Below are 24291 nucleotides of genomic sequence, written 5' to 3' on the forward strand. Positions count from 1 at the left end.
CAGCTCACCCTGACAGCGTGTGCTCAAAACAAATTCCCCCTGTGCCTCTCAGAAGCCCCCCCCTCCTCCTCCTCCTCTCTTCCCTCCTCCAAAAACACAGTAGGCAGGTCATGTGGTCACATGAAGGCGCTGGTAATGTCAGCACTGGCTTTTGTGTGTTTGTTTATTTATTTATGTTTGCAGAAAAGTATAGCCCACTAAAGCGTGCAGGAGGCGAGTGCGTAAAGGGGTTGGCGCGTACTGGACTGAATTAAAGTCAAGTGGAGAAAGAGAGGGAGAGAGAGGGAGAGAGAGAGAGAGAGAGAGAGAGAGAGAGAGAGAGAGAGAGAGAGAGAGAGAGAGAGAGAGAGAGAGAGAGAGAGATAAGATAAGATAAGATAAGATAAGATAAAGCTTTAATAGTCCCACAGAGGGGAAATTTGCAGTTTACAGCAGCAAAGGGGATAGTGCAAAAACAAGAGGCATCAATAGAAAAGTAATAACACAGTAATAATAATAACACACTATAAACACTATAAACAGTAAACTGGTATACAATAATAATAATAATAATAATAATAAGAAGAAGAAGAAGAAAGATAAATAATAAGTAATACTAGTATATAAAAAGATAACAGACGGATATTTACAGAGAGAGAGAGAGAGTTAGAGAGAGAGAGACACACACACACACACACACACACACACACAGAGACACACAGAGAGACAGAGAGAGAGAGAGAGTGCAAGACGCCTACCGACTGAAAGCACTGCCATGCCCATGTTTGATGAGCTGAGTGCCTGCTAGAACTCTCTCTGCTCCAATGACCCAAAGTAGGCAGAGACAAACAATCCTGATGTAACCTGGCATTTACTGCTTATTTGCCACAACAAAAGCAATTTCCCCCCATTTTTTTAAATTGTATTTTTTATTAATAAAATGAGAATTTTAAACTCCCACCTTTGCCAATGATATAGTTCATGAGAAAGTGATGCCGTGGGGTAGTGTGCAAAGAATGAGACAGAAATGGATAGTTTTTAAAGAACCGAGTTGCATAATATCGTTGGTGGTCTTCACTGGGCACGGTTATGAAATTACCCCACAGTCATACTTGGTACCAGAGGAGCCAACGTGACATTCAAACGACTGATTGACAGTGAAAACAAAAACCCATAGTGCTCAAACACGTGTCCTTTTATTACAACAGCAGAGGCATTGGGTTTATTTGTTTATTTAACTTCGTTCTGTCTATATAAAATGATTAATTGGTCAGCTCTTGTTAATTGATTACAATTTAGTGACATATATAGCAATTCAATTATAATAATTGACAACACTGGCACTTGCAAGTTCCTTCTGGGGTTCTGTTTTATTTCAATGCTTCATATAATCTTACACGCCACATTTTTCAGTAAACAAAACATAAGACCTGAAGATATTGTTGTGGGTTTAGAGAATATTTCCCTGCTTTGTTACTTAGCATGCAATCCTGCTGCCCAGCCAGGCTGTGTTTTCATTGCTTATTCATGTTTCATAAACCTACATCAATTTATTGCACTCATGTGACTTGTCCCCTGTTTCAAAAAAGAGCTGTTTTTGGTTTGAATAGCAGAACTGAGAGCCAATTGTGTCACAGCGGGCTTATTCCAGATAACACAAATAGCATCTAAACCGACTATTCAGACAATTTTGGATTAAGATCAGTGGATTCAGCAACCAGCCCAAAGCCTTTTGTTGCTTCTGAGCATTTATCACATGTCTTGCCTATCAAAAAGCACTTCACAGACAGTAATGGGATGAGCTCATACAAAGAGCTGTAGATGACTTTTAGAGTGGAAAATCCAGAGCCGCTGTCAAACTGCATTCTCGTAGCCCGTTGCAGAGATTTCTTTTTAGAGTTTTGAAGGATACAACAAGGCTGCATTTGCCATGTAGTCTGCCCAGCAGGTTCAGCTAGTCCATCCTCTCCCACAGTCTGTCCCAGTATTGATTATCTGACAAGGGGAAAGCACTACATCCTCCAGTTTCCTTCCTGCTACCTCAACTCATTCCAACAAGCAGCAATCTGGCACAACATACATCATAGCCCTTATAAACTCTGATAAGAAAACCTCTTAATATAATTACTGTGGTCTTCCAGTGTTATCATCCTTGCTAAGATATTTATACTTCACCTCTTAGAAAACAGCCATTTGCAGCAAAAGAAAGAGAGATTTTAATCACTCTGACATTTACAGAATAGTAAGGTTTGGCTAAAATTAGCTCAACTGCCTTTATCTTTACAATCTGTGTTTCTCTTTTATTCTAACAGTGTGTGCGTGTGCGTGTGTGTGTGTGTGTGTGTGTGTGTGTGTGTGTGTGTGTGTGTGTGTGTGTGTGTGTGTGTGTGTGTGTGTGTGTGTGTGTGTGTGTGTGTGTCATTGGCTCTGTGTATGCCACACAGTGGAAGTATATTGCCATCTAGTGGAAGAGTCTGCAAACACATTAGTTTATATTGGAACCAAGGCATTTACAGTATCTGCTAAAGATTGTAGACCATCTTTTATATTAAAGCAAATGCAACCTCAAATGAACACTAGCATCTAACATTTTTCACTGTTAACAAAAAGTGTTAACAAAAATTAAGGAAATATGGGCAATACAAAGTATCGCCTTATGCTGCCCCAGGATTTAAGAAGGTACCTCGTTCCCAGGTGCTACTAATCATCAGCCTCTGATGAAGTGATCAGCAGTTGTTGAGCAGACCTGTATAAAAACAAATGATTTGGCACTTTGTTGGGCTGGAGCATTCAGGTGTGTTAACACAACGCAAATAGGGAAAGACATCAGCAATGGTGTGGGAAAGGCAATTTTTATGGCACATCAATCCAGAAAGATTGAGCTCTGCCCTCAGGACTCGCTCATGCAATACTATTTCCAAACAATTTAAAGTACAGTGAAAGATTATTCATGAGTGAAAACCCTTCCAATGAGGCAAATGAGAGGCAAATCAATTTTCCTTACTATGCAACCTGGAGATTATGCTTAACACTCTTAATAGCACCCATAATTTGTTCCACATCTCGCTTTATGAAAGCTGAGGCAGTCAGCAGCACCCTCATGACCCTGCACTGATTTAAATGGGCGTATGAAATAGGTGGATGGTATCTGGAGTCTATTACCGTCTGGCATCCAGGAGTCTTCACAAAGCAGCAGTGTGTGTCATTTTGGTGGTGAAACTGAGCTTAAAATAGATATTGCTGACAGCCTAGTATCACACAGTTGTATCAACATACTGCAAATAGTTTTTTGCCCTTTTTTTAAAATGCACGCACAAACACAAGCAGTATATCCCAATAGTGATCACTGAAATAACTTTAAAACTGACAAAATTAATAATAAAGAATAATTTACTAAAAAATCAAATTCCGACATTGATTTTGAATCACAGTTCAATAGAATCATTAAAAAAAAAATTAAACTGGGCTTGACAAATATGTTGCTAACCTAAACTTAATATTTTGTTGTACAACATTTGGAAACGATCACTGCAAGCTGCAAGTAATATATCTATGACTTTCAATGAGACTTCTGCAGGTGTTTTGGTCCACTCCTCGTGACCAAACTACTGCAGCTATCTGAGGTTTTAAGGGTTTCTCCTCCAGACTACACGTTTCATCTCTTTCCACAGATGCTGTATAGGATTTAAATCAGTCACCGTGGATCACCACTACTCCACAGGGGGCAAGGTGCATCAGAAAGGAGGAAGTGGACACAGGGTGGAGCCCAGAGCCGCCCCACACATGCACCCCAGTTACATCCGACCACCCTGGATCCCCCACCAGGAGGCCATGTGTCTGGCGTGCAGGGAACCACCTGACTTTTTACCCTTTTCACCCTGCAAGGTGTCATCTTCTGATGCTAATTACAGGACACACTCTAGTTTAACGTGTCATTATTTATTCTTTCAAATTGTCTTTAGGGGTACATCTAATTTGTCAAAGCCATGATCATTAGTTGTTTTTTTTTTTTTTTATGAATCCATGAAGCCATATTTTTCATTTTGCTTAACTTATATTTTTGCATACGTCTTTTATTATGCTTCCATATTTCTATAATGGACATATTATAGACAGCTTCTGCTGATGAATGGACAGTGTAGGGTTTGTTCTAAATAGTGTCCTGTAACATATAGGCCAATTGACTAGTTTGTAACATGACTGATTGCAGTCTTTACCTCTGGCAAAGTTTGCATAAAAACAGATACACAAATGAAGTCCCAACCAGCCAGCAGGCTAAGTGACCTTATTAGTACTGTCTTGATGGATAAAAGTGTGTGAACATGAATATAAATTAATCAGCTCAACCCACCAAATATATCGAAAATAATCTCCAAACATCTCATCCGGCACTTGCCATGGATCCCACATGCGCGTCCTCTCTCTTTTTCTCATTCTTCTTTACTTCAAAAGCACAGGAGTAGGGTGACAGGCCTGGGGAGGGGAAGTCCTATTGTTAACTGGCCTTTTGAGCTGAACAGTGAGGTGAGGGGAAGAAGAGGAGATGAGGACAATAGAGTCCCATTGCCTCTCCTTTGCAAGAAGGATGCACTGCCTAAAAAGATAGACCAGCCAGAGCACATATAAACTTGCGGGGCTCTCCTCACACAACCCCTCTCTAAGGAAATGAGTCAATCAATCATGTAGCCTGGAGTTTGTTCTGAATGAATAGCCTTTAGTCCTGATAGGCTGCAGAAGCAGATGTAAATAAACAAACACATGAATAAAGAAATAAATCTCTCTTCGTGGAAGGCATACATTAGTTTTTACTTACCCGAAGCAGCTCTCTCACATCTCATTTCACTGCTCCTGTGCTTTAGTAGAAGGATAGGTACACTTTTCCCACTTCAATAAGGGGATGAAGCTCAATTAGCATTTCATTTCAGTCCCATTTTGCTCCTCTATTGCAACCTTCCCCGCGGAGCCCATGCTTTCTCTGGGGATTGTCCTGTTTTGGGCCCTTGTTGCCGTTGGCAGGGTGACAGTATTCGAGTGTGCAAACTTGTGCTATTGTCCGCAGGCCAGAGGGAGCCATGGAGACCCCATAATATGACACAGGAAAATGTTTGCTGATGGCAATTCTATGGGCTTTGTCCGACTCTTTCTCCTTCATGACGACTCGATTTAAGTCTCTAAATGTTTGACTACAAATGCAGGAGTGCTATCCAGCTCCTTTCCCTTTGTCCCGCGAGGTTTGAATGAGTAATTCAGCCTTTGTGTCGCTCGATTGAGGGGGCAAACAGAAAGACAAGATTCTTGAGCGTTCAAGCCCCTTTCCATGGTTATGCACTCTTTAGATCCCCCCCACCCTCACCAAATTTTTACATCTGACATCACTCTTGGGGAGGGCATTGGTGGGTGTCTGTGTTAAAACCTCAGGTTTAACCGATCTGTTTATAATTTAGGACACATGAATGTTTCAACAGAAACTGTGCGCTCATTTTTTTTATTTTTGCACACTCTGCCACTTGAGGAGATGTTTTCCCAACCCGCTGCACAGGAAAAATATCACATCCCCACGGCGGCTCTTTCCAGATCTCCACGACAACAATTTCCACTGGTGAAGAATTCGATAGCAGGGCGCTTGAAGGCTGATTGGGGTGCATTGTGAGAGGCCTGGGGTCGCTGATTGGTTCAAGAAAAGCACCATAACTACAAGGAGTTTATATTCATTCAACTTGTTGAAGTGGCCCTGCAGTCTGGAGGGAAGTTTGTTCTTGGATCGTGGTTTGTGGACAATTTGGAATCGTGCAGAAGTGGTGAGTTAAAGATTATTGATTGAATCTCAGAAATCAATAAAGCGCGCAGTTACGCATATAGTCTAACCGAATTCTGTCTTACTCCCAGATCTTGGCTGGACTCTATAACATGGAATGATTACATAAACATCTGGTAAAAAAAATGGCTAATGCAGACAGTGAAGTCAAAACTTTACTCAATTTCGTAAACTTGGCATCCAGTGACATAAAAGCGGCCCTGGATAAGTCCGCTCCGTGCAGGCGCTCCGTGGATCACAGGAAATATCTTCAGAAACAGCTCAAACGCTTCTCTCAAAAGTACTCCAGAGTCCCGAGATGTCACACGCACAGATCTGCGGACTACAGGTGTGCTAAATCGGTGGGGAGTATTCATCAGACCGCCACGGTCACGGATAAGGCCAGTTCTCAGGCGCAAAGTGCATGTGAAAAGGTGCATGGGAACGCGGTGGAGCAGGTGCCAATGAGGAAACGGCAACTGCCAGCCTCGTTTTGGGAGGAACCCAAGCTGGCCAACACCATGAGGGAAAACTCATTTGTGGGATTGAAAAAGAGCCTTGCAGAGACACCTGAAGGCGGTGAAAATGAGAAGAGGAAAAGGATTTATAATGACGACGCAAAGGCCACGGTGTCTGCGTCCAGTCGGCGCATCTATGCGGATAAAGACACGCTGAGGCTGGATGTGACATCTCAGCACTCTGTGAGTGTGTGCGGCTGCTGCCCCCTCCTGTACCACGGACACCAGCTCCTCCACAGCCACATCGTTGTCCCCCACCCGACCCTGGGACTGTGGAGCAAGGCAGCAGGAACTGAGTCAGAGAGATTTGACCTTCCTTATGGACAGAAGATCCACACACATGTTGTGGTCAAACCCATCCCCACCAAGCCCACAGTTCACTCACCAATCTTCAGCGTGTTCGGATTCGTTTGATCCGCCTCGTGAAGCCATCACACAACAATGTGTAAATAGGACTAATTGTTTTCACTTTTCTATTTTCATTTTTTTTAAATGACACTCTTTCTCAAGCACTTATTATTGGAAGGCTGCATCTATTTTTGTTGTTTAAACTTAAAGGACTAAACTGCACATGCTCATTAAATCCATCAGCCCTTTTATGCCAGTCTCATTTCCACCAATCTGAGAACTGACAGTAAGTTAAAAAAGTTTCTACTTTCCGGTGTCTTCAGAGAACGGCTGTTCTTTTTTTAGGTACAAAAAGCTCATGTATATTAATACAAACATCCTGTCTCCATTTCCTCTTTCAGCTATGAAATTCACCTTTCTTTGCCACAGTACATTTGACACAATGCTTTTTATTTTTAAATAAATGATTCAACTTCCCTCAAGAGCTCTTTTTGGCACTGGATATTTTTTCTTTTAACTTCTTTTATAGGTTTCTTTGAAAAAAAACAGACATATTAAAGGATCTTACTGTCATATCACATATTGTTATAAATAGATATTTTAACATGAAAGAAACATTTACAGAATCAAGATATTGGATGTAACATTAAAATCAAGAATAAGTTACATTTAGTCAAGTCTGAGGACTATATTGTGTGAAGTTATCTTAATGTCCTTCATCCAGGTTCAAATATCTGATCAATCTGTGTGGCAGACTTAAGCTTTTAATGGATCTCAGTCTATGTCTCCCCATCTGGGTCCGAATGCTTAATCTACAGAGGTGCAGCAGCGGACGTGGTGACACTGCAAGACAAGATAACAGATAAGGAGGGTGGTTACGTTGAGAAACCCATTTATGAAGTAAAAGAGAGTTTGAGAGGCTTGTGTCAATGTAAGAGAATACTGTGATGCTTACATGACTTAGTCTTAACAGAGTGCCATTCTTCTCTGCTGTCCAGCAGATCAGAGAGTTTGTTGCACATCTGAACGTTGCCAACATGCTCCAGCAGAAGGTCTATTATAGGTCCTGCCCATTTACACATTACTGGTGTTGATATCCATTCACAGAACTGAGGATGAAAAATAACAGAAAAGCCTCATTACTTACAAATGTTACTCTTTGTGAAATACAGTCCCCCTTTTTTTTCTATTTTACTCTACTTACATACCTGTCCTGGTCTTTCTGTTGGCTCACTGCAGTTTAAAGGAAACAAACTGTCATTCTGCAAAACATGCCCATTCCTGCCAGCCGTTATTAAATTGGTTCTTTCTGGATGTGGGTGAGGGACACTCCCGTAAGTGCAGGTGAAACAAGGCAGGGCATCACAGCCGTTTTTCAAAATGAGCTCGAGAAGAGGCAGGTTATTCATAGAAAGTGCAACTAGAGCTGGAAATGTCAAGTCATAGGATGGGATTCTGGCATTGAGATCAGCCCCTCGCTCCAGCAGCAGAGACACCGTGCTGACACAGCCCTGCCGTGCAGCCATCAGAAGAGGACTGACTGGATCCAGACTGAGACTGGCACCGGCGTTTAGTAGCACCTCTGCTGTTTTGGTGCTGCCGTTGGCAACAGCGAAGTACAGTGGCGTGGCTCGTCGATCAGCGTACTGTGCGGCGTGACTGTGGGCCAGCGTGGCATTTACGTCTGCACCTGTCTTCAGCAGCACAGCTGCCACAGCGTGTCTGTCGTGCTCGGCTGCCAGGTGGAGCGGGCTGATCCAGCTTTGCCGCAGCCTGGCTCGACTTGTCACTGAGACGAGGAGGGACACAATCCTGAACACAGAGAGAAGATGTTGATCAAAGTGAACAAATGAAAACCGACTGGCATCATAGCACTATTCACAATAGTGTTGTTATGATGCAAAAATGACATTCTTTATAATAACAGCCATGGTTGTATCTCAGCTTACTCATGGTGTCCAGACTGGGCAGCACTATGCAGTGGTAGCAGTCCCGAGTTAGTAGGCTTGTTGGCATCTGCATTTTTACTCAGCAGTAAGGCTACAACTTCCTTGTGGCCATTGTTGCTAGCTTCATGGAGAGCAGTAACACCGTCACATGTCTGCACGTTCACATTTGCTCCTGAAAAAGCAGGGTTTATTTTAATGGATCAGGGAGCATGTCAAGTTTTTTAAAACTCTCTCTCAGAGAAGTACCTTTTTCAATGAGGTAACTCAGTGCCTTCATCCGTCCTTGTTGAGCTGCTACAATGAGTGGTGCGATGCTGTAAGTGTGAGCTGGATTGATTGTGGCCCCAGCTCTTATTAGCATCTCGCAGATCTCTTTATTGTCTCTGGATACAGCTTCATGGAGGGCTGTCAAGCCCTGACCACACCGTTGGTTCACAGTGGCACCATACGAGAGAAGTAGGCTCACCATGTCCACATTCTCCACTTCACATGCTGCAGAGACAGAGAGGAAAGTTTGATTTCCACCCCCACCCCCTCAGACAGGCCTCGTTTCTCCTAAACACTTTTGATTTCACAGCTGTACCTTTGTACAATGGAGTTTCTTTGTTGTTGCCGCAGATGTCAGGGTCAGCGCCTGACTCCAGAAGGCACTGCACACAAGGCAAGTGTTCACATGACACAGCGAGCAGCAACGCCGTCTGTTCCTGCAACGTACGCTTGTCTACTGAACCTGGATGGGCTGGTTTTTAGAAAACACAAACAAACACTCAAACACCAATGAAGTAATTACATTAGAGTTTAGAAAAAGTGCTCCAACAGTGCAGTGAATATAAGGTTTCCTCCCTAACAGTTACCAGCTTTGAATACCATACCCCTCAATAAGATCTTCAAGCACTCCGCCTGTCCACAGTAGGCAGCATCATGCAAAGGTATCCAACCATCTTTGTTCTCCTTTAGCAGGCTGGGAGAGGATGATGTTGCCAGATCATTAACCGCCTCCACATCTCCTCTCCCAATGGCAAACATCACTGGGTCAGCATCCCTTTCATAAAATGAGAGAAAAACAGCCACTTAAAACGACTTAGCAACATTTACTTGCAATTAAGAGCTGAACGTCGGCAGTGTCATTCTTAAATATTGATCTTTGGTTATAACCAGAATTTATGTACTTTCACCTGCTGAGCTGTTAATCAGAAATCAGAAATAAGTTTATTGCCATGTTTGTTGAACACACACAAGTTTAGTTTAGTTTAGTTTATTTTCGGTCATGACACAAAAAAAAAATAAATAAAAAACCAAGAATAAAACTGACAACAAGAAAACGTTCAATTGTTCAAAGAAAACATAACAAAAAGGTTTCCAGTATACAAATAAACAAATAACATCTAGACCGAAAAAGGGGTAGGCTGAAGCAAAGCTTATTATTGGCCTACCCTCAAAAAGATTAATTAAATTAATAAAATAAAAGCAAAAAGTAAGAGAAAGACTGCCCGTAAAACAAATTGCCTCTGTAGGGATAACAAACATTCCTCAAAAAATAAAAAAGATTTTTAAAATAAAGGTGCAGTCTACATGTTACCTTCATCCTTAAAAAAATCAAAGCAAATCACCAATTAAATAAATACCCAAATCAACATCAAGCCACTCATGAATTTAATATAAGGAAATCATCCTTCTTTTCAATGTTTTTTTTAAATAAAGTTAAAGTTCTACATAATTTCAAATCTATATCTAATTTATACTATACATCCACCGCTGCCACTGTAATACATCTCAACAAGGAATTTGTTGTGGTGTTTGGTGCAGTACAAAGAGCAAATATATAATGAAAAGAGAGATATTACAATATATTACAATACATTATTGGCTATTCAAATAAAGATATCTTGATTTTCATCGTGTGGATTGACACAGTGGATTTCAAACACATGCTATGCACACATGCAGCTTCAGTGTCAGGCAGCTCACAGAAACAAAGACTCACTCTATCCGTCCGTCGCTCGGATCGTCTCCTCCCCCGCTCCCTCCCGTCAGTCGCGGCGGAACATTGTTACATTTACGGCCAGCGTTACGGAACTGAGATAAGTAGTCGGAATAGCTGAATTTCGTCATTATTGTGATAGATTTGTTTGTTTGTTTTTTCCGCCGGTTTTCCCAGGGGACGGCGGCGGAGCAGCGCGGGGAGCGGAGCAGGGAGCAGGGCTCAGCTGCGCTCTCGGATTATTTTGGGAGTCAATTGTCGGGCGGCGGAGTGACGGCTCCGTCCATATAAAGACTCGGACGTCCAGAGATAAGCAGCGCTGCAGATAATACACGCTAGGTCCTCTCCTTTGCTACCCTGTCCGGTTTACAAACTAAGCAACCACACTGCAACATAACATAAAAGACAGCAGCAGCAACACCATCAATGAACCACTTCTTCCTTTTGACAGTCACATCAGCTGTCGCGCAAGTCATTATGACATGTGGTACCTGACTGAAAACACGTTTAGGGTCAAAGGAGCCTTATCAGCATCATACCTACTAAAATGACCCAAAAATAAACTTCTATTGACATCATGTCTTAAAAGACTGGTCTTATTTATTTTATTTTTTTTCATCTTTTTTGCGGCAAGGTCTATCTGGCAAACCGGACCAACAAAAAGAGTCCACCTAGAGACGCATTTATTTAAATTCATGACTGCCGAGTGAAGCTCATTTGTGTAATTTATCCATCTTTAGGTGCAAATTATTTCACACTGGCATTTAACTTTCTCATGAAAATAGTTGATGGGTTGCAGTTTCCCCACAAGAGGGCGCTCCTTTGAGTGTGACAGATACGATGCAAAGTTTGCTCCTAACTAATGAAGGAACAATAGTTTCGACTTGAGAATATACTGATTCACACGTTTTTTGCATGCGTCGGGGATGTAATGAACCGATTTCAAGCACTGGTTCTGACAGGAAATTACACTAACTGGTGCACATGTTACACACTCACATTCAAGCCACCTGCACAGGCGAGAATGATGGAGATTTGATGAGCAACACTTTAAATGTCTTTGACACCTCAACAGAGGCTGCTGGTCCAGTACCGTTGCGTTTCCGATGTATCCCATGTATGAGTAAAATGACAATATTTATGGCATTTTATCAGTCGAACAATGCAGCAATGCACTATGGTACAGGTTTATACATGCACAACTAAGTGATGTTGTTTCTCACCTGAGGAAATTTGTTGTGGCATGCCAAGTCAGCCAACAACGTCTGTCCTTGATATGATGGTTTAATCTGTGATAAAGAGATCTGGATCTGCTGACTGAAATCATGTTTTGGAGAGATGTGCAGTCCAATATTAGCTCTGGAACATCCAAAAATATACTGCTGTCTTCTTCATCAACAAGTTATAGCCACAAAAAGGACAATCTGCAAACACAAGTTAGGACAGGATTAGCAGTTTATCACTTAAAGTCCTGAAAAGTAAAACCTCCACAGTGCAAGACACACAATGTCCTCCAAAGGAGTTGAAATGTGTGCTGGTAGGTAGCAGAGAGCAGCAGCTCAGGCGACGAGGGTGGGATACCTTTTAAGGACATGATAAACTGTGTTCAGTTCTTGATTCTGTTGCTCCAGAGGCAATGCTGATATGTGCAAAGTTACAGAGAGTTATGAAGCAGAGGGAGACAAATCCCACTGAGACTGAAGTCTATTTTCTCTACTAAGATTGTTATTGGGAGACTAAGTTCAGTGCACACTGCCATCCAAAAATAATGCCAACATTTGAGGAGTAGTACATACACACATAGAATGAGTAGCAATGTAAAAATTAAACAATGTTTTCAAAGACTTACCATCGCAGACTATTCCTCATCCTCTTTTATAGCAGCTGCTCAAGCATAAAAACAATTACAGTGAAACACAAAGGAGGATGTCTTATATTCCTATCTGTTGTCATCTCCTACCTTGAAAGACTGACGTGTAAAGACGTACCTGAATAACATTGTGACAGCTTATTTTTCTTTCATAATCACTTCTGCAGAAGTGATGCACAAACTACTTCTGCAGAAGTGATTATGGGGGAAGAAAAAAAGGTAAACGTGTTCTACAACAAAGATATTTATAGAATGAGGAACTTCAATAAAAAAGAAAGAAGACTCATGTGAATGCAAGTTTATCAAGTCAACAATTTGCCCAGCAAGGTCAAAACGTCTCGTTGAAATACATTGAAGAAATTGGACTGCTGTCGATCTTATATATATATATATATATATATATATATATATATATATATATATATATATATATATATATATATATATATATATATATATATATATATATATATATATATATATATATATATATATATATATGGAAATATATATATATATATATATATATATATGGAAATATATATATATATATATATATATATATATATATATATATATATATATATATATATATATATATATTTCCATGTCCTATACCTGTTTAATCCTGTACAGGGTCATGGGGGTCATCCTGAGCCTATCCCAGCTCATTACAGGTGAAAGGGCAGGGGTACAACCATAACAGGTTGCCAGTCTATCACAGGGCTAGATATATAGACAAACACATATATACACTGTATATACATGAATTCTGCAGAATAATGGCACTGGGAGGCTCAAGGAAATTCACAAGTTGTTGGTGCCATTAGATCCTGACATCTATAAGACTCTTCTCTTATCAGCTAGTATTTATAGGTGACTGCAGATATGGGTCTCAAGGGGGTCCATCCAGGTTTCATGGCGTCCCTGCATGTGATTGTCTGTATGTAGTCTGAGTGTGATTTTTTTTTAAAAACATGGCTTTGCACAAAGGCTGCAGTTACAATATGACACCCACTTTCTCTTTATTTTAGCCCAAGCCCATTTAATCAATTTGCATTCATTATGCACCCAATATCTTTTGTCCACACAGACTTCTCTGTTGGGGTCTATAATAATGAAACAGTTTGGGAGCCATGCCATTTCCCCGTTTGAAACCCAAGCCCACTCTGCAACCAAAAAAAAAAAGTCTTAGCACAGGAAAAATCACTCAGGTATTTAAGATTGAATCAGTGCTTAAAAAAATGCTGTAAAAACAAGAAAGGTATGCTGAGTCAGGGCTGATTTATTACTGTGTTTGTTTTCATGATTCAGTTGAGTGTTCATAAATATGCATGTTCTTATCACCTAAGAACATAACCATTATTTGAATGTGGTGAAATTAATTGCTTGAATGCTTTTTGGGAATTTCTTAGGAGGAACTCTTCCTTCACAGCATGCAATTCCAGTGAACTGTTATCATTCCTGAGAATCGTAGAATTTTTTCTCAGCAAAGTTTGAACAAAAAAGTATGAGTAATTAACACTGGGGACACTTTAAACACTTTGAGAAAATAACTCCAAGGAAAATTTAAAGCGAGCTGAAAAACAGTAACAGTAGCTAAATCATTGCTAAATGAAATGGAGTGTATCAGCATCTATAAGTAATATTTCACGGCATAATGTGATATCCTTTAGTCCAATACACATTTATGTTGTGTGAAAACGTTTTTGTCAATCCTCGATTGTACATGTGAAATGGAAAAAAAAAAGAAACAAAAACATTCAGTACACCTACCAGTTAAATACAACATTAAATGAACAACATTGCATGACATTTTACAACATGCAGTGTTTATTTTATAACATCTAAGCCAAAATGCAGAACCAGTGTGTGAAAGGTGGGGGAGAAGACGACAGCCTCCACGCGGCCTCCTATGCAATAAGGAGAAATGGTGAAAGACTAGCTCATGAAACTAATGTCGCCACCAAATCGTCACACTCCCAAACCAGGGTGCAAGAGGTCGAGGGTACGCAAGCTCTCAGTGTGTGAAAGATGACGTACATAACTCAAGAGCTTGAGGAACCACAGCAGCAATACTGAGTCATTATTTTTTGTGCAATATCATCAGTGTCTCACATTGTGATGGGAATGCTGACCTGTTTTGTATATTAATGTCCCTCAGTGTTTTAGTGGTTGCTGGCATTTGTTTGGGAATAACTCTCTTTCCATTCCACCACAGATGTTAATGTGGGTTCAGGTCTGGACCTTGACTGGGTCATTGTAACACCTCAGTTATTTTCTTCTTCACTCGTGCTGCTGTAGGTTTTCTTCTGTCCTTGGGTTTGTCCCCTGTTGTCTATCCCAGTTTTGGCAGCTCATGGTTCCTTAATGATTGAAAGCTGCCTGAAGCCACGCAATACTGCCTCGCAATTTCCTATTTTGAGTCACCAGGTGGAGAAATGGTGGCACACAATCTGTTAGTTTATATCTGTTAGTACAGGAACAGAGAAAAATACAGTATATTGGAACATCAGTAATCTGATGAAGCTCTGACATTTTTTGCTTTTTTTAATCACTAAATGGTCTGACCTTAGTCTAAACATGGACATTTTTCAATTGTCTTGAATATTTTACAGTTTCTTTTTTACAGATCATCTCATCTATGTGTAGAATAATGGACTTCAAATTTTTTGGAAAGGGCATTTTCAGCCTTACCAGAATTATATCAACAACAAGTGCCTCTGATGTTTTTGGTGATGTCTTTCTTTTTTGACATTATGTTGACAGACAAGTACCTGCTCCAGATCAGCAAACTCCCAAACCGGTCATACTTGCTGCTGATTATTTCGTCAAGCGTGTTCAACCAGCATCTGGCTGCTACTTACCCTTGCAGTGTCAGTGGAAGAAGTCAAGATGTGCTTTTTCAGTTTGACTTAATTTTTATTAAACAAATGAACTAATCCAGATCAAATGTTGCCATGTGTCTTGTCCAGAGGTTGAACTTCCCTAATTTTCAGAAGCAGTAAAAATATGACGTTTTTGTAAAGTACAGATTACGTAAACCCTTAAAACTGACAGAGACATTCTTTAAGAAATGATTTTAAGTGTGAGGTGAAAACATTAAACTATTAACTATAACTATTTAAGGCTGTCAAAATGAACTTCTGAAGCTGATGAGCAGTTTGTTGTTACTGGCAAAACCTGAATTAAACAATATTTGCACTATTAATGAATGCAAGTTTGTAAATGACAAAGGTAGCATGCAATATTCAACAGTGGAGTATCCTGACTTTGCTGTGTAGGTGCAGGACCAGAGCCTCCGATTATAATAATAATAATAATAATACATTTTATTTATATAGCGCTTTTCTGGGCACTCAAAGACGCTTTACATTAAAACAAAACACATAATACAAATTACAATTACACAGGACAGTATGGTTGTTGTTAATCATCCTTTAGTGTCACCTACTGGCGAGAACATGCATCACATGTAAACGTTAACCAGTGCAGAAAGGGGATTTCAATTTCAAACTTTCATTCGCATCTGGATGCGCGTCTGTGTCCTGATGTATCCTTGAAACATAACAGGATATTTATTTTTTCTTAGAATGTATCTACAAATAAACTTTTATTTATTTATGTATTATTATTATTATTATTATTATTATTATTATTATTATTATTATTATTATTATTATTATTATTATTATTATTATTATAGCATGAAAATGTTGTTACCTATTTAAACATGTGTTACATCCCAAAAGTATTGTAGATGGTAAGACACGTGGGACTATACACATTTTTAAAAACGCATGACATCACGACAGAACAGATAATAAACGGTATATTTCTGTTAAGGTTCTGTTATGTCTCACGTATTGTGCTTTTTAAAGTCCGTGTTTTCTGCAATTAGCCTGTGTGTTTTTGAAATCTGCCAACATAGAAGGCAAACATGTTATACTCCGTTGTTCAACTTGTTTCAAGGGTTGGAATAATTAGGATGGAGTGTGCAATCTTTTTTCCGTTCCGCGCTCCGCCTCCTCGGCAGTTGCCCTGACAACGTAGAAACGTCCTCTGCGCATTCTCTGTCGTCTCGCTTGTGGTTACTAGGCAACAGCTACACAGATCCAAGAAAACGCTGGGAGGAGAAGATCCCTGTTTAACCATCTGAACGTGGAGAAACTGTAGGACTCAGCAACTTACTTACTGCATCTCCTTTTACATTCTCCAAAAACATGACGACGTCAGCTCTTCCTGACCTCTGTCCAAAACTCGGAGTGGACAAAAGAATACAAAACATTTTTGTGACACAGCCGGAAGACACCAGGTAAGCTGATTACACTTGACAAGCTGCAGTGATATTGGCAGGTATTGATATTGATATTTGCATGATTATAATTGTACTGATGATCAGTTTGCTGTTCAGACAGAGAAAGGAAGAGGCTGTCAACCATGGGCCTGCTCTAGGGGTGAGAAAATAATTTAAAAACACATGTAAATGAGGAGAAATTATCTTTTTCAATTTAAGTATTCACGACAAATACAAAGAAGCAGTTCATGAATATGTCTTGATAACGCCTAGAAGTATTTGGACAATTACAGAGTTTTTGTTGTTGTTTGTTTTTATTTATTTTAGGATTTTCCCTTAAACAGTACCACAATGGATTTGAAATAAAACAATTGATGTGTGACCAAAGTGTCGAATTTTATTATTTATTTAATAGGCTTCACAAAAATATTGCTTGGGAATTTTCGCCATTTTAAGAAATGTACCTTTAGTGAAATAGCTAAATGTTGTGCATGACCTCTTCATTGTAAGAAAACCAAAGCAGATAAGAGGTTTGGCATTGAAAACAATATTGAATTGGCATTTGGCAACTGTTTTATTGCTATAAATATGAAGTCCAAAAAAAAAAAGAGATCTGTTGGAGACTGCACATATGAATCAACAGGATAGTAGATTTTTAAAGAAAAACAAAGAAACACAATAATATCAAACGGCCTGGACAACTACGGCAGACAACTGAAGTAAAAGATTGCATAATCCCTTCTATTGTGAACAAAAACCCCTTCAGAACATCAACAGATGTCATGAAATACTCCACTCTTACACATATCATTGTCAAACTCTAAAATGAAGAGACACTTTCATGAATGTAAATACAGAGGGTTTATACCGACATGCAAACTACTGGTACAATTCAGCAACAGGAATGGCAGATAACATTTAACCAGAAAATATATTTAAAAAAAAAAATTAAATTAAACCTTGGACAGGTAAAGCCAAGATAAAAACGAATCACAATAACTGCCAGAGACAAATATGAAGAAGGAACACAACCCAAAGCATACAAACATGTGACATGTGTAAAAAATGGCAGAGGTTGTATTAAGACATGGACATGTATGCCTGCCAGTGAAGCAAGGTCCCTGTAGTTTACTGATGATATGACTCATGACAGAAAAAGCAAGATGAGTGCTGAAGTGTAAACAATGTTATGAAACCGATGTGATAGTGTTGCACAGAGCAGACTGATAACAAGCATAAATATACAGCAAAAGCAATTCAAGACTGTTGAAGGCAAAGAAAAGGAGTATTCTTCATCAGCCAAGTCAGTCACATAACCCAACAGAATATACTTTTCAGTTAACGAAAAGAAAACCACAACAAGCAGTCTTGACAAAACATCTCCAAGGACGAAACACAATTCGGTGACATCCGTGGGCTCCAGACGCACAAAAAATGTTCATCCAACTATTGAAAATTAAGTTAATAATTAAAGTTATCTCTCTTTCTTCACATACTCTTTGGCCCCGCACTTGCTTAACATGCTTGTAATTCACAAATGGAAAATGACTTATTTTTTTGGGACATCTTAAATTAAAGCTGGAAGTTTGATCACATATTCATTGTTTCATTTCAAATCCCTTGTGGTGGTGCATAAATCTCTGACATTGTCCAAGTGCTTAACCTTGCTTCTTTTTGCACACTGATAAAGTTTCCGTCTCTGTGAACTCAACCGTTTTTAACTTTTTCAGGCTTCAAGCAGTGTCCTAAAGGCAGGATTAGTTGCCTTGAAAAAGGATCTGGTCCTTAAGAAACAGGCAGAGTTGGACGAGGTGGACATACAACTTTTACTCAAACAACAAGAGTTTACGAGGTGTATGGAGACTCTGGCTATGAGACGGTCAGAGCTCGAAATTAAACAACAACAGGTCAGTCAACCCTTTAATGTCTGACACATGAAATCCTTTTTGTTTTTAGTATAAAACCTTTTTGTTTCTTTTTTGATTATTTGGGTAGTACAGAGAAATCCATGTATCAAATATAATATATCCAGTATTATAAGGTTAAGAGTGTTCTTCAGCCCTGCTCCTCAGGACCCTCTGTCCTGCATGTTTTAGCGGTTGCTCTGACCTAACACACCTGATGTTGTAGATGTTGATGACAAGCTGATGGTGATCCAATCAGGTGTGTTTGACCAGGTAGAAATCTAAAGCATTCAGGATATTGGGAAAAACACGGATGCACTTGGATGCAAGAATGAGAGTAGTTGAGTAAATGTTTACACTGTATAACATCCATATGTTATTGTCCTTATGTTGTCTTTTTGATTTGTATTTTCATCGAGACTAAAGAGAAGGTGATGAAATTTGAGAAGTTTGTTGGTGAAAATGTGGTAAAGAGAAGTAAAGCACTGAAGAAATGTGAAGCGACAAGGGTGGAGAACATCTTGAAACAGAGCCTGATAGAAGATCGGGCAGAGCAACTAAAACAACTTAGAGCCAGGTGAGGATTTGAAACCAACCCCGTAATGCAAAAACATTGCCAATTTAGTCACTTTTTAATTTCTGTTTTAACTCAACTCACAGAAAGCAAGAATTAAAAGAGAGGATGGAAAAATACAAAATCTATGAGAACTTTTTAATGGAAACACTCGATTGTTTGCCCAGCAGTAAGTTCAAAGCTGAACTTTTATATGACTGTTCTATTTAATGCTAAACTACACACCCAAAGTAAGATCAAAACAACTGAATCTTTTCCAGTTTACCGTGATAGTGGGTCTGAATCGTTGGTTATGCCCATCATTCAGCGCCACAAGACCCTATTTATCACACATCAGAAATTGCTGCAACGCTTCGGGGATATGGAGGCAAAGGTGGAGCAGGGCCAACGACAACTGCGGAGCATGAAGCAGGAGTGTGGCATTAAAAAACTGGTCAGAGATACAAAGTATGTGTGATGCAATATATAGTTTTTCATATCACATGGTTTTAAATATGTTTTTCAATTCACAGACGGCCAGCAAAGAACTGCTGGAACTGCAGAGTGAATTAGAAATTCTCAACGAGCAAAACAAAAAGGCGGAAGTTGTCCTGCTGATGCAGCAAGGAATATCCAGAGAGAAGGTATAGTGTCAACATTACTGGTATGAAGACAGGGTTCTTGGAATGAAATACTGCTTGTGTGTGTACACTTATCTCTCAGGCCGAAGAGGTGGGAAAGCTGCTTATGGCCATCAACAACCTTGCAGAGCAGTGTTACCTTCCTGAATATGGAAATCTGCAAAGCATGAGCAAAGTGATGATGATGGACATGGTGAAGGTAATGTCCTCAAGAATGAGTTGGCAATTGGCATTTGGATAAATTGCGCTGCTTTGTTGAACCAGTTTATGACAACTCAATTTTTCCAGGAATACATTCTGGACAAGATGGACACGGAGAAGAGAGCAAGAGTCCTGATGGAGTCTATCTCTGCAGGGGGCAGTAGAGATGCTGTGACAGACAAAAGATGGAGGGGATCAATTAAAAGCATCAAAAGTAAAAGAAAAATCCAAAACTCAAAGCCAGTAAAAAAAAAGTGAGAAATATAACTAATAGTGCTTCTTTAGTTGAACACAAAAACAAAACTGAAGTACGGTAGTTTTTATTGTTTTTTTTGACAAAAAGAAAAGTGTCTGCATAGAGCTTCAGCTGTTACAGCTACAAACCAACGAGAAGGCCCGAAATCTGGGCGAACTTTCAGAGACACACTAAAACAATTACAAAGTCGGCCATGAAAAACTCATCCATGTGTTTATCTTCAGTCGACTTGATTACTGCAACATTGTCTTCATAGGTCTGCCTAAGAAGTCAATCAGACAGCTATAGCTAATCCTGTACCCCAGAGAATAGACTTTAAAATACTTATCTAGTTTATAAATCACTGAATGATTGAGAACCAAAATACATCAGGGACTTGCTGCTTCCATATCAAACATCCAGACCTCTCAGGTCTTCTGGTTCGGGTCTGCTCTGTGTCGCCAGAATCAAACCAAACATGGAGAAGCAGCATTCAGCTTTTATGCTCCACAGATCTGAACAAACTTCCAGAAAAACTGCATGAACGCTAAAACCCTCTGTTCCTTTTAAATCAAGTTAAAAACGAATTTGTTTACAGCTGCCTTTTGACTGAATTATTTAAACTATTTTGAATTTAACTTTAAACAATATTAATTTCGTATTCAATTGTAACTTTTCTTTATTCTGCCACGGCACTGTAACTTTTTTCTTCTCCTCTTCACTTTTCATATATTTATTATGTAAAGCACCTTGAATTGCCTTGTTGCTGAAATGTAATGTACAAATAAACTTGGCTTGCCTAATTTTTGTGCTCTTCAGTGTTACTTCATTGCCATGAAATGCAACTCCTTTTATGCAGTCGATGCTTGAAACTTTAGGAAAAGGGACTTTGAGACATGAATACTGTGTCAACATTGTTTGGTTAAATTAATTTATTTCATTCAACCAGCTATACAAGTAAGAATTATTTCACATTTCACTCAATTCAAAACAGCTGATGACTATGATGTAATCAAACGCCAACTTAAAGTCAACAGAATGTATTTGTTTAATTTTAAAATCAAATTCTCATGCTCAGATTCTGCTCTTATGGCAACGGTATGTATGCAATTTTCTTGTGTGTTTAGCAATGAACCATTTACGTTTTATAAGTCACTCCATACGTGTTTTATTTCATTTCATGTTCTCCTGGTAAAACAAATGATAGCTTTAAATGTTTTGATATAGGATCGACTTTATTATTCCAATTGGAAATTCAATGTCAAATTGTCTGCCATTTAAAAATGATTTAAAACAATAGTTTGAATATATACAGTAGATAATTCATGGTTTTTATTAGATTGTACACATCTCGAGGTAAACAAGGGCTTCCAAAAAGTATTTTGCACAGGTTATTCGACTATACTGTGTAAATTAGTTAGTTGCTATTTTAGTGATTGAGATATTACTTTGGAAAATGCACAAAGACCCACTTGCCCTAGATAAATAAATAATGCTTGAACAATGGCTACAACTCAGATTTACACATACTTAACAATTAAAAATCTACTATAATTCATCGATACTATTTTGAGTGAATATACATTATTATTATTATTATCATTATTATGTTTTAGTACAACAGAATGACGTCAGCGTTATAAACCTTTTACTGGCCCTTTAACACACGACACTCCACGTGGTATTTTGCAAATATCCGGTTTTCAATAAAGCGAAACCACAATTGAAATCATGTTTTGCTAATAACGTGTTCCTGTATCACTTACATTTTGTTCAGTATGAAGGGATTTTATACGGCTTGTCAAACACTTAAACTGCGGTTTTGTGTCGCGGAAAGTGGAGCTGTTTTTTTGTGGACAGATGGAGGCCGACTGGCTCGTTTCATGCAGAGAAGACATTTCTTCGCTGTTCCCTCCAGAGACTCTGAACCTGAACGCCAAACACGAAGTAGGCACTTTATCTACTGTAGCTTGTATAACTAGGCTCGCTGCATTGTGACATTGTTCTCTGCTAGGCGTTAAAGGGACAGTTTTCCGCCGTCCGGAAAGTGCGCGGTGATGGGAACTGCTTCTACAGAGCCTTCAGCTTTGCGCTGCTGGAGTCAGCGCTGCGCAGCGCCAGGGATTTGCAGAGGTCAGCTTGTATTATTACCGCCTAATATGACTCACTATTTAACAATTCAGACCCGAATACACAATAAAGAAGGACCAAGCACTATTTCCTTCTGTGTTCTTCTGTATCAGATTCAAAGACAAGATAATGCAGAGCACCAGAGCTTTGGATTCAGCGGGATTCGATGAGGGTTCCTTCAAAGACCACCTGAATACTGTAAATAAAACACTTCCTCGGATTACCACCGCTTTTTGTAATAGTAATAATGTGTGTGTGTGTGTGTGTATATATATATATATATACACACACACACACATATATACATACATATATATATACACACATATATACATACATACATACATATATACACACACACACACATATATACATACATATATATATACACACATATATACATACATACATATATATATACATACATACATACATACATACATATATATATATATAAATAAAATATAAATAAACTATATAAATAAATGAACATTTTAATTGGGATTATTGAAATAAATTATTCATATAGTCTACTTGAAACACATTTGGTGACAAATAATGAAATGATGCCCTGTCATGCAACATATACTGATAATCTATAATTTTTTATTATAACAATTGAGGGTAGCCATTAATCTTTTCCCCACAAAGATATTTAGTAAAGAAAAACATATGTTTGGGCTTTATTACAAAATCACAAAAAAACCTTTGTTGACAAGATGTGAAGACATTGTAGATAAACTGTATATATTTATCCATTACAACTGTACCATTTAGCCTGCTCTTCAATTTCCTTGTGAATGTAGAAAGGATATATTTTTTTTAGTGCAAGTCAAAGTCATAAGTAGCTTAAAAAAAGTTGTTTTTTTTAATAAGCGAACAATATTGTGAAGGAAGCTAACAGAAATTGGATGATGCCTGTAACCTGTCACATTAGGTGACTTAATGGCTATAATTCTGAGTTATCCTGCCATCAGCACTTCTAAATTATTTGCAATAAGTCAAAATGTTTTTATTAGAGAAAATTTGAAAGAACACGTATGTTTGTTTTCCTGATAAAGGTTGTAAATGTTGTGGAGCGGTGCCAGGCTGATGAGGCGGAAGCCTCTCTTCTCAGGCTCTTCAACGAGCAGCTGGTCTCTGACAGCGTGGTGCAGTATCTCAGGCTGCTCACTTCAGCGCACCTCCAAGTCCACGCAGACTTCTTTTGCAACTTCGTAGAGGCGCCTGATTTACAAGTCTACTGTCGTCAGGTCAGTAACAAAGTGTTTCTGCCTTCAAGTAATAATCTTAAACGTATACCTTTTATTTAGTGGGGCTTGATTATGTTTATGCTCTCGTCACTCAGGAAGTGGAAGTGATGGCGATGGAGTGTGATCACGTGGACATCTTGGCCTTGTTGCAGGCCTTGGACATTGGCATTCACATCGTCTCTATGGAGGGTGATGAACGGAAGCTGGTTCACCACATCATTCCAGATGGCGCTGAGCCTTCCCTGCATCTTCTTTACCAAACCTCACATTACAACATTCTCTACCCACGACCTCATCTCTGACCAGCGGTCCACCAGGATCCTGATCAACTCAGGAACACTTGACTGGTTGAATAAACTCCTGCTTTCATGCCGTCTCGACAAGCATGGGAATTGTTTTTAGTATTTTCCAGGTATATAGGTATTGAATGTAATAATAATAAAAGAATGTGGAAAAAAAAATTCTTCCAGACTGTTATTTTTACAAAAAAGATTGTGTAAACGTCAAATGCATTGTGAAGGTGCACAAGTACAGATTGACTACAATACTTAAAAAAAACTTGTCTATCACAAGCTACCCAGGCCCAAAGAATAAGCTGTCTAACTATTTTTGCTAGTTTTGCTTAGTTAGACATGACC

At 39.1% G+C, this 24291-nt stretch overlaps 4 protein-coding genes across 7 annotated transcripts; 3 read left to right on the forward strand and 1 right to left on the reverse strand.

Annotated features, from left to right (window-relative positions):
- Positions 1-5588: 5588 nt before the first annotated feature.
- LOC133462684 (protein FAM181A-like) lies at positions 5589-7123 on the forward strand. Its single transcript, XM_061744056.1, has 2 exons — positions 5589-5777; positions 5866-7123. Exon 2 carries the CDS (start codon positions 5920-5922, stop codon positions 6703-6705), a length of 786 nt encoding a protein of 261 aa, XP_061600040.1. The 5' UTR covers positions 5589-5777; positions 5866-5919; the 3' UTR covers positions 6706-7123.
- Positions 7069-12552, reverse strand: LOC133462683 (ankyrin repeat and SOCS box protein 2-like). 4 transcript variants are annotated; one of them, XM_061744054.1, is made up of 9 exons: positions 12419-12552; positions 11793-11993; positions 9461-9630; positions 9172-9327; positions 8835-9080; positions 8589-8760; positions 7848-8451; positions 7595-7748; positions 7069-7482 (listed from the first exon to the last, which is right to left on the reverse strand). In XM_061744054.1, exons 2-9 carry the CDS (start codon positions 11894-11896, stop codon positions 7346-7348), a joined length of 1743 nt encoding a protein of 580 aa, XP_061600038.1. In that variant the 5' UTR covers positions 11897-11993; positions 12419-12552; the 3' UTR covers positions 7069-7345. The 4 variants fall into 4 exon arrangements, with proteins under 4 accessions (XP_061600038.1, XP_061600039.1, XP_061600037.1 ...); XM_061744055.1 differs by lacking the exon at positions 12419-12552 and adding an exon at positions 12151-12180; XM_061744053.1 differs by lacking the exon at positions 12419-12552 and having other exon boundaries at positions 11793-12139.
- Positions 12553-16563: 4011 nt separating this feature from the next.
- On the forward strand, positions 16564-20347 carry si:ch1073-416d2.4 (coiled-coil domain-containing protein 42 homolog). The gene is made up of 9 exons (XM_061743289.1): positions 16564-16754; positions 16854-16896; positions 18467-18643; positions 19060-19217; positions 19301-19383; positions 19475-19647; positions 19727-19837; positions 19917-20033; positions 20123-20347. The coding sequence occupies exons 1-9, from the start codon at positions 16663-16665 to the stop codon at positions 20291-20293; spliced, it is 1125 nt and encodes a 374-aa protein (XP_061599273.1). The 5' UTR covers positions 16564-16662; the 3' UTR covers positions 20294-20347.
- Positions 20348-21971: 1624 nt separating this feature from the next.
- LOC133462393 (ubiquitin thioesterase OTUB2-like) lies at positions 21972-24118 on the forward strand. Its single transcript, XM_061743618.1, has 5 exons — positions 21972-22217; positions 22285-22403; positions 22514-22598; positions 23462-23653; positions 23749-24118. The coding sequence occupies exons 1-5, from the start codon at positions 22131-22133 to the stop codon at positions 23953-23955; spliced, it is 690 nt and encodes a 229-aa protein (XP_061599602.1). The 5' UTR covers positions 21972-22130; the 3' UTR covers positions 23956-24118.
- The last annotated feature ends 173 nt before the right edge of the window (positions 24119-24291 follow it).

The sequence above is a fragment of the Cololabis saira genome, chromosome 16 (genome assembly GCF_033807715.1).
Source record: "Cololabis saira isolate AMF1-May2022 chromosome 16, fColSai1.1, whole genome shotgun sequence".
Taxonomy (NCBI): Eukaryota; Metazoa; Chordata; class Actinopteri; order Beloniformes; family Belonidae; genus Cololabis; species Cololabis saira.